This window comes from Egretta garzetta, unplaced genomic scaffold, assembly GCF_000687185.1.
Source record: "Egretta garzetta isolate BGI_Z169 unplaced genomic scaffold, ASM68718v1 scaffold287, whole genome shotgun sequence".
Lineage (NCBI taxonomy): Eukaryota > Metazoa > Chordata > Aves > Pelecaniformes > Ardeidae > Egretta > Egretta garzetta.
The window spans coordinates 12,534,907-12,544,318 of record NW_009260435.1 but is presented as its reverse complement, the minus strand read 5'-3'; the positions used below and the strand labels follow the sequence as shown (position 1 = coordinate 12,544,318).

Sequence of the window (9,412 nt, the reverse complement as noted above, 5' to 3'; positions counted from 1 at the left end):
TCGGGGGGCCCGCCGGTCAGTCCCGGGCGGCCGCAGCCTGGAGAGAGTGGCTCGGCCTTGCTCGCTGTTTCACCTACGTGCGAGGGAGCGGCTTTAGTTAAGGTTCGTTTCAGCTTTTCTGGCCGGTCGTGCCTACGCGTGGAAGCGCCGCCATTAGCGCCGTGTCAAACGCGTTTGGTAACTCGCTCCGAGCAAAATTGGAGGAAAGTTCATTCTGGAGGGAGAAAGGAGGATGCATTTCTTCCACTTCAATCAACTCTTTTCCCGGTTTAGATTAGGAACGGCTCAGGGCAGGAACCTTGACTTCTTTTGTCAGCAAAACTTGAGAATCGGTATCAGTAATAAAAAACCCGGTACAGTAATTCCCGCTACGCATTTCAGTATTGATCTTTTGCAACAAACCGTATGCTAGAATAAACTGCATTTCTAAGGGAAGAAAAAGCAATTAAGTTTGGCTCAAAGTATTGGTTTCCCTAAATATGATAAATTAAGACATTTAAAACTGTATGTCTGATATTACTGTTATGCCATTACATTTTTTTTAAGCCATAGGGAGATAGCTCAGTGTTTTGCAATGAAAATGTGGTTCAAAAGCGAGTTAAATCTGTCTCAAAGGTCCTCGTACGATTTCTAAAATACTATATCCATACTATATCCAGAGTGGTAATTTTGTATGAACTCAAATCGGAACGCTCAAATTAATTTAAGAATTTTTATTTTCATTGTCAGGCCTTGTCATTTGTCTGTGCTGTTGTGACATTATATTGATGTCATCATCCATCTCTCCTTGCTGCAAAAAGCCAGCATTAACTCTAAAGAGCATTGGGCTAAGCCGATAGACGTGCAAGTGTGCGCTCACACCTGAACCATTGCTTCGTGCATCACATGGTAAGAGAGCTCTGCATGTACTCACACCCAAAAACTGATGAGCCTTACGGTGACAGAAACAGGCTCTTAAGAGTCTGGGGCTCAGGACGCTACTAAATTTACTAGACCCATTCCAATGATTCCATAATCAAACCAAAGCATTAAAAAAACCCCAAAAAACTGCAGAGTTGGCAGCTGCTGGTTTAAACTGAACTGTACATCCCAAGAAACAAAACCGTGCTTGCATTAACAGCCATTCAGCAGGGCGAGTCCCGTAGTAAATTCTGGTAGCAGAACCCATTTGCTGCAAACAATAGGTGCAAATTTGAGAAGACCCACACAACTGCGGGCATTCAGCTCCAGATTAGGATGTTGCTGCAGGGAGTTCCTCAGCTGCAGGGGAGCTCCTAATGCTTGTTTTTAGTTAACTTCAGAATAATTTGTGCTGTCTTAGATAGGTATGAAAATGAGGCTCCTAGGATGCTTTTCATTTCCGCAGAATAGGAAAATGAAGCATTTCCAGGGAAAAACTTAAATTAGTTCTGAATACAAGATGTTGCAACTAACAGGCTAAATTCACTCTTTTACTGCAGGAGAAATCCCAAGCCTGCTGATCCACAGCTACTTGTTCCCACCCAGATTCCTCTGTGCCAGTGATAGTTCTTGGCTTACGGAGCAGGAACAGAAGGAGCAGTGGAAGCCTAGTAAGATTTTCTGGAGATTGTTCAAGAACTTTCCAAAGGAAAGCAGAGAAAATGGGGGATTTCTGAATTCTTCAGCCAACAATATAAAGCATTTCTGACAAACCACCACATGCCTGCTTCCTCCCTTCCTTTTCCCCTTTCTAATTAATCAATCTAAACCTTCCCACATCCCACATGAAGTTAATGAGCAAGTTCTATGACTAGGTCCTTCATGTCATCTCACAGCAGTATTTCGTCTATACTGACTTGATTCTCCTGGTTATCATGCTGGCCTCCAAGTTTAATATTTGTAAATCCAAGAGCTAGAAGGAGCAAGGGAGTTAGGAAAAAGTAGCTGGAGGCCAGCCTGGGCATGAGACTTCTCTGGTGCAAGCTATTGTTTTAGAACGTGCTTGAGGTGAGGAATTTTCCATGCCTTTTTTCCTGTTGATCATGCAAAAATGTAAAGAGATTGACATCAAATTATTTGAGAGTTAAACTCTTTGCGATAAGCTTAGATGGAGAGACAGCACATTGTTTCACTGGAACAGCTTGTGAAGAAAATGAAGGGAAAATGAGTCATCAACATCCTCTCTGCCTCACTCTGGGGGAGCGTCAGCCTGCAGAGTGTTGTGAAGGGGGGGCAGGACATAGCACCACAGTGAGTTACATCCCCATGACCTGGGACTGATGGCACATGGCATAAGGAAGTCACCTTATATCCTTTTATTACGTTGATCAGCCATACAGAACATGAACATGACGTGATTTGACCCTAAGCTAACAGTGTTAGTCATCCAAAAAGAGTGAGTTCTTGTACATTCAGATGCTAAATCTTGTTTTCATTACTGCACTTCAACCTTAGAGGGTGAAGCAGTAGGATAAATATTTGCTACTTGTCATCCTAAGCGTTACCTTCCAACCACACCAATAGTCAACTCAAAATTCCTCTGGTATCTTCTTCCAAATCAACAACTGTCAGCTATGAATTAGAAGGAAATACTGAAGCATTATTTTATGCCATATTGCATTTAACCTGAAGCAAGCTTCTGTTACCTGAAATTGAATATAACTGGTTTAAACAAAACTACTTTTGCTATGTGGTTCCTGTATCTCATTTTTATATCTCAAAGCAAACGACCAGTCTGTCACTGGCACTTTGCACTGAGTAATTATTTGTTATGTAAGCATCACCAGAACTAGTAAAATTTGTGATGTCAACCATAATAGGTTTTACATCACATTAAACCAGCTGTAACTTGATGTCACCGCAGTAAGTGTTTAAGGATTGTAAGAAACCTCCCTAAGTAGGCCCTTATCTCAATATTGCAATTTCCAGTAGTTGGGATGAGGCTGCTTGATTGCTCACTCACCCTCATGTAGGTGAGATACACTCATGCACAGAAAGAAAACATTAAAATACAGCATTCCTCTTCATGAGAAATGAAATGAGTTACCGTTATATAAAAGTAATCTGGTTTTGGCTCTTTTGTTTGTTTGACTCCATAATAAGTTTTAGCAGAGATAATGCTCTGTTATTCCACAGCTGTTCTTTTCAAGTTGTTCAGAATACCTGCTGGAGTTCATATAGTTAAATCAGATGCAAATGCCAACTGATAAGGTGATCTAGTTAATATCCTACTCGAGGTCAAACAGATTCTGTGAAAAACATTTTTGCCCCTTACTAAAGTCACCTGTGGCAGAAAAGAGGTATTATTGATTCACTTTTCTTCCTCTTTTAACAGGGGTGAATTCTGTCCCCCCAAAAGGTGTGTCCATTTCTGAGCTTTCTAGGTCAATCAGCTGCCTAGCTGTGGCTAAAGTGACAGTGCACCAGTTTACATTCTGACTGCTACTCCTAAACACTGAAAATACTTATATTTTCAACATGAAAGTTTAAAATTTGTCAAGTGAGGCAAAAAAGTATAGGATGGCACAGGTTCATGTGATCTGTGTCCCCTCCATTATTTGTGAAGGGTTTTTCTAGTGCTGGAGTTGCAGAGTTTCTGTGAAAATATTTTGCCCAATACCTGTCAGATAATACACCAAATAACATTACAAACACGCAAGTTTTCAGCAATTCAAAATACACCATTTCAAAATGGGATGAAGTAGAAACAGCTTATTACTGTTAATCACAACTCTTATGAAATAAAACCTAAAAGGAGGAGGCTTGTTTCCATTGAAACCAGGGAAAATAAAACTCAAAACATGTGCAACTTCACAGTTTTTAAAATGTTTAGAAATTTTGGTTACTTTGTTGGTATGTGGTCCACTCAAGAGTTACACATCTTCTGAAGAGGTCCCAAAGGTTTAATAATCTTTTTGCACTGTACCAAGGTTCTTCAAAACCAAAAAGTAGTTAGTCTGAGCAATGTGTTAGCTTTAACAGCTGAGCAGGTATGTGTTCCCTCAAAGGAACCAAGGGCCTTAGCTGTACATTCAAGAAGTAGGTCATAAAAGCTAGGGTAAATTCAAGATATATCAGAATAAAAATAATATACAAAAAGTTAATTTTGCATATTTAACAGTCATGAAACAAATTAGCCCCTGTATCTGATTTAGACTCCAATCTCATAAGCAATGTATGTATTTAAATTAAAGTAACAGAACTGCTCATGTATTAGAATTGGCAAAACAGTATTGACATCTTACCATACAAAGTAATTCTAGAAAGGCAGCATGGAGGTAGCCTGCCTTTAGAGGTAAGAGAGCTGATCTGGTATCGCCCGAAGGCCACCAGTGCAGTTCCATTCCCCTCTAACCATGAGACCCATCACAACGGCACAAGGGTGTTTTCACGACATTGAGCTGTTAACTTAGGGCTAGAGCATTATTTCACTTACAGAGTCAGCCATTTACTTGCGGCACAGACACAGGGAAAGCTACATGAGGCTTCCCGGTTTTTCAGCACTTCCCCATTTTTCTGGGACTGGCAAATTACCACCACCACTAGGAAAGGATCCTAGCGTGGGCTTTCTGATGGCAGTGCAAAGGGCCTGATGACCTAAAGCGCCAAGCTCAGAGCACAAAACCAGTAACTCAAGTTCAGCTTTGCGGTACGGCTTGTCACATCCAAATTAGGCAGAGGAGAGTGTGGGTTTTCCAGTTTAAAAATCTGCATTTGAGATATTCCATATTAGTAGGAAGGGATATTCAAGTTAATGAGCTACCGAGGTTGAGCACACACAGTAGTTCTGAATGTGCGATTTTGCCTTCGACATGCTCTGTAAGCATACAAAAAAAGATACATTACCCAACCCATCATCTAAAGTAGAATGTAAGCATATACTGTATTTGGGAATATGATAGGTTACTGCTCAGGAAACTGTGTTTGAGAGCTTAACCAACACAGGCCGAAGTCTCCCACAAAACTGCCAAGGGTGTGCCTCCAAATGTCTCTATTTACAAGCGTAAACCCAGCAGCTGCCAGGAACAGTATGGGGACATTTACACCATAATGGTGACCCTTTGCAAGATTGTTATCACTACCTGCCTTGAAAAAATAACTAAAGCGACTTTTATGTCAGTTCTGTTCCTTCTAACTTTCTCCCCCCATAACTTTTGTCATTTTTTTTTAAAGTTTCCCTGTAAAAATTGTTCCTGCTGCAATCTCCGGGCTCACGAATTCTTGAGTTTCAGCTTGTTAGCAGCTCAGCTGGTGCATGGTAGACAAGTAGTGAGGTGGCCTTTGCATAGAGATGCTCCATGTGCAAGAAGAGGTGCAGCATCCCCTTCCATGACTTCCATGCCCAAACCAGCCGGGTACGGCAGCAGCAGGAGCAGACAATGCCAGCATAGTGCCACAGTCTGAACTGCTTTGCAAGAACACGGCAGCAGGTCAAAGCAGCCGCTTCCTGAATTTTAGAAATCGGAGACAAGTTCACAGGTATCCTTACAGAGCTCAGTTTCTTGATTTTTTTTTTTTTTTTTTTAAATTCAGAGATAAGTACCTTATAATCAAAAGGTACAATTTTATGTGAGCCTATGCAGGACTGGTCTTAATTGTCCAACTTTGAATTCTTATTTGACAGTGATGTTGACAAAAGCATCACGTTGTCCTGGAGAGGTTTGCTGTTCCATTTCGTAGAGAAAAAAGGTACCAATGGGCATGCATTTGCTCTTTTTTTCCTTTATTACTATAATGTAAATTTACTTTTAAAATTTATTTTTTAAATCAGCTACCAGAGAAATACTCACCTAACAATACCTGTTTGCTAATTTTCTGCAGCTAGTTGCCTTAAATCCACAAGGATGGATCAATTGCCCAGCATAGTCTCTGTTACCTTTTGAAAGAAACATTAATTAAAAGGACCCCACTTTTCTTGTAGCTTTGACAGGGACACATCAAAGCTTGAACTTAAACTAATTGAGTTATTGTTGAACTTCTAAATGTATCAATACTTGTTGTATTTCCTTGTATTCCCAAGCACATACAATACCGAGGCTGATATATTCTGGTAGCCTTTCTGCAAAGACATGGGGAGAACCAGCACGAGTGTGTTTCAGCTTCGGATAAAACTGTAAAAAGCTTCCTTTGCTTTTTTTGTTTTTCAGATCGAAGCCAGGCTGTTGCACCAACATTACCGCAACCCCAGAAAGTCAGTGGGACTGTAACACAGGCAAGGATGTGCAGAAGATAAACTGTTGTTCTAAATTACTGTTACTGGTAGATTGAGCTGGGGGGTATGACTGCTGCATTTCCTCATAAACGCTGGTCTCCATACTGGAACAGAGGCAAATATTATTGTCCAAGACAAAGTAATATGCAAAGCCACTTCAAAACATGCTGGTATTGCCCCAAAGAGAAGAGAGGAGGAAAGAAAGGAGGTGAGTATGTGCATGAGCAAGGAGAGGGAACAGAAAACCAGACAGCAGAATACCTGTGAGCATACTCCAAAGAAAAAGCTGAAAGGCAGCTCTTTGATCTAAACACTTTATTGGTTAAAAGGTCTTTGAGCTGCAAGCAAAAAACCCCATTCTCAGCTATTTAATGCCCTCTGTGTTCAGGGAAACAGGATCTTGCACATTCTTTATAAATAGGAGGGATTCCAGAGATACCTGAGCCTCCATCATCAGTCTCTCTCAAGAACACAAAACCTTGAACTTTGATCACTCACTTCTGACAAAAGGGAGAACAGTTTGAGTTGCTCTCTTCCTTTCCTCAAAATTAGAAAGATAAGTAATTCACACAGTAAAATGGGCTGTATAGGCTACTTGAAAATAAAACAGTGCTTTAGCTCCTGAAAGCATTACAAATCCAAAGACAACTTTAAAATCTAAGTTTAGTAGAAGGAAATTATTCCAAGTGAAAAATCAAACCCACATTGTGGTGATAAAATTTGCAGATTATTCAAGCTGGAAAATGAGTAGAAAAATGCCTTAATAATCAGAGCAGCACAATTGGAAGGCTCCTCTATAGATTGCCTAGTCCAACCCCCGTGCTCAGAGCAGGCTGCCAAGCTTGTGTCCACTTGTATTTGAGTATCTTCAAGAATGGGGATTCTACCACCCCTCTGGGTAACTTGCTCCAGTGTTTGACCACACTGACAGTGAAAAGCTTTTTCTTATGTCTAAATGGAATTGTATTGCAAAGACTGGGCTGATCTAAACAGGAGACAATGTCTCTCTTCTGTTTGCCCTTTTCAAGCCTCTGAGAGTTGCAGTTTTGCTGAAGTGTCAAACGTACCAGCCTTAATGGAATGCATGGGGAACAGACAGTGAAAAAGAAGTTTACTGATTACAACTGTGTCTGTTCTTCCCAATGCCTCTACTTTTTAAAATAACTAATTTCAAAGAGCATTTTGGAGAGCTTTCTTGCAGTTACGCATTCAGTTACTGTGACTCAATGCTACTGGAACCTCCAGTGCCTGAACAGAAGAGGCTTAAAATACTTAAAAACATGTTAAATACAAACACAGGGTTCTAGGCAAGTCTCAAGGATCACATATCAAATGTATTCAGGCTCAGTGATTTTTTTTTTTTTATCCTCTGCCAACATTTCCAACCCACCCTGGGTTTCAAGCTTGGCTTTTTCTTGCCCTTTGTGTCCAAGGCTAAGTACATTCAGCTGAACAAGGCTTCTATAGCACTATTTCCTAGGCTGAATGCAAGTAAGCTTGTTACTGTCAAGAAGTTTGCATGTGTTAAGTTTCTAACTGACCTGACCGTCAGGTGTACCGTCACACAGCCCCATGACTAACAGCTGCACAGTAAGCATTTGCTGAGTTAGACCAGTAAAACTGATGTAGCTCAATTCACAGACTTCAGTTGTCCCCCCTGCCTCTGGAAAGAAAAAAAACCAAAAACATAACAAAAAACCCCCAAATAAAGCAGTTCACCAAAACCACCACATGTGATTCTGTTTGTAAACAGCCTAACTGATACATTGGGCAGGATGGATAAAAACTGCAACTACGTATTTATGGGGGTGTATCATGAATTTTTAATTTACTTGGTATTATCAAGTGTTAACTGTTTTGCCATGAACATGGCGGTAATGGTAACAAAGAGACGAGTCAGAACAAAGCAATTACTCAACTAATTTTTTTTCCAAGTAAAATTTATTAATAACATTCTTAAAGTGATAACTTAAAGAGTCATAAGGAAGGGGGCTGTTGTCAGTAAACATACAATGAAAAGGTAGTAAGATTTTTATATTAAAGTATGACTAAAAAGGCTTCTAATATAGTGTTTAGCCCAACCAAATTTAATATTAAAAACATTCAAAATTGCTAAAAGTGTTGCAATCAGTTCTACTGAACTTATAAAAACCTCATTTCAGTAGTCAATACTAACCTATTATTTATATAAAATTTTAAACTCCATTCATAAATTTTGTAAACAAAGCGCCTAAGCATTTGAAAGAAAAAAGTTAGTTTACATCCCATTAAACTGCAGCACATGTGTGTGAAGCCTCAGGCATGATCAGACATGGAGCATAATTAGGCACAGAACAAGACAGAGTTTCCACAGCCAGCTGCTGAATAACTTACGTTGCCAAAGGTTGTCTTTATTTATACTAATTCCATTATAATTTATAGCTGAAAATTTAATAAATCCTCCATGCAAAAAATTTCAAAGAGAAAAAGGAGTCGTATTACATAGATTTGTGAAGCTTCCGAGAGCTTCGAGTAGTGCATGACTGAGTTATGACTTCTTTATCTCTTTCAGGAATTTTCATAAACTTCTTCATAACCATTTAACTTTGGCAGACACTGGGCTTGTCAAAGAGCATGACAACACATCAGAAAACAAGTTTTCAGTCTGCTATTGGAACACTGAGGTATGCTGTAATTTATTATTAAGTGCCAGTCAAATAAAAATTGAAGATGGTGTGCAAGATCATTTGTATTCTAAGGCTGTCAGTTCAAGCTTAGGTCAAAAAAGTCAAGAGGGGCAACTACTAACATATGAAAACTGTTGGTAATTTCTGTTTTCTTAGGCAAGTTGCAAACAAGGTGGTTATCGTACCCGTATCAACTGGCACCACGGTCAATCTGTGTGAATGGCAACAACTGATACTCAGCCTGCAAGTCTGTCTGCTCCTGACTTGCAAACAAAAGTTTAAACTTGATATAAATTACGTAAAGTGGTAAATTTGCAGTAAGCCTTTGTTAACTGCCAATATAGATTTACAATTGTCTTAATTAGCATACTTCCAAAGTAAATCTAGCTAAACTAGATTTAATCTGGGTAAGTTTTCCTGAGCCAACGTGCCCCAAACTAAGTATAAATGTCTAGAGGTGACCTTCAGACGAACACTGAGGCACTTACATGAGGCACCGCAGGAAAGCCTGCATTGCCATTGCCCAGCATGTGCTTACTTGGTTGTTTTCACCAGGGTTCTATGAACTTGTACT

At 39.8% G+C, this 9,412-nt stretch overlaps 1 protein-coding gene across 1 annotated transcript in view; it reads right to left on the bottom strand.

Moving 5' to 3' along the window:
• TRPM7 (transient receptor potential cation channel subfamily M member 7) overlaps positions 1–6,134 on the bottom strand; it is a 67,293-nt gene extending 61,159 nt beyond the window's left edge. The window contains exon 1 of the mRNA XM_035899560.1: positions 5,988–6,134. Coding sequence (XP_035755453.1) covers positions 5,988–6,134 — 147 coding nt within the window. The remainder of the gene's footprint in view (positions 1–5,987) is intronic.
• Between the last annotated feature and the right edge of the window lie 3,278 nt (positions 6,135–9,412).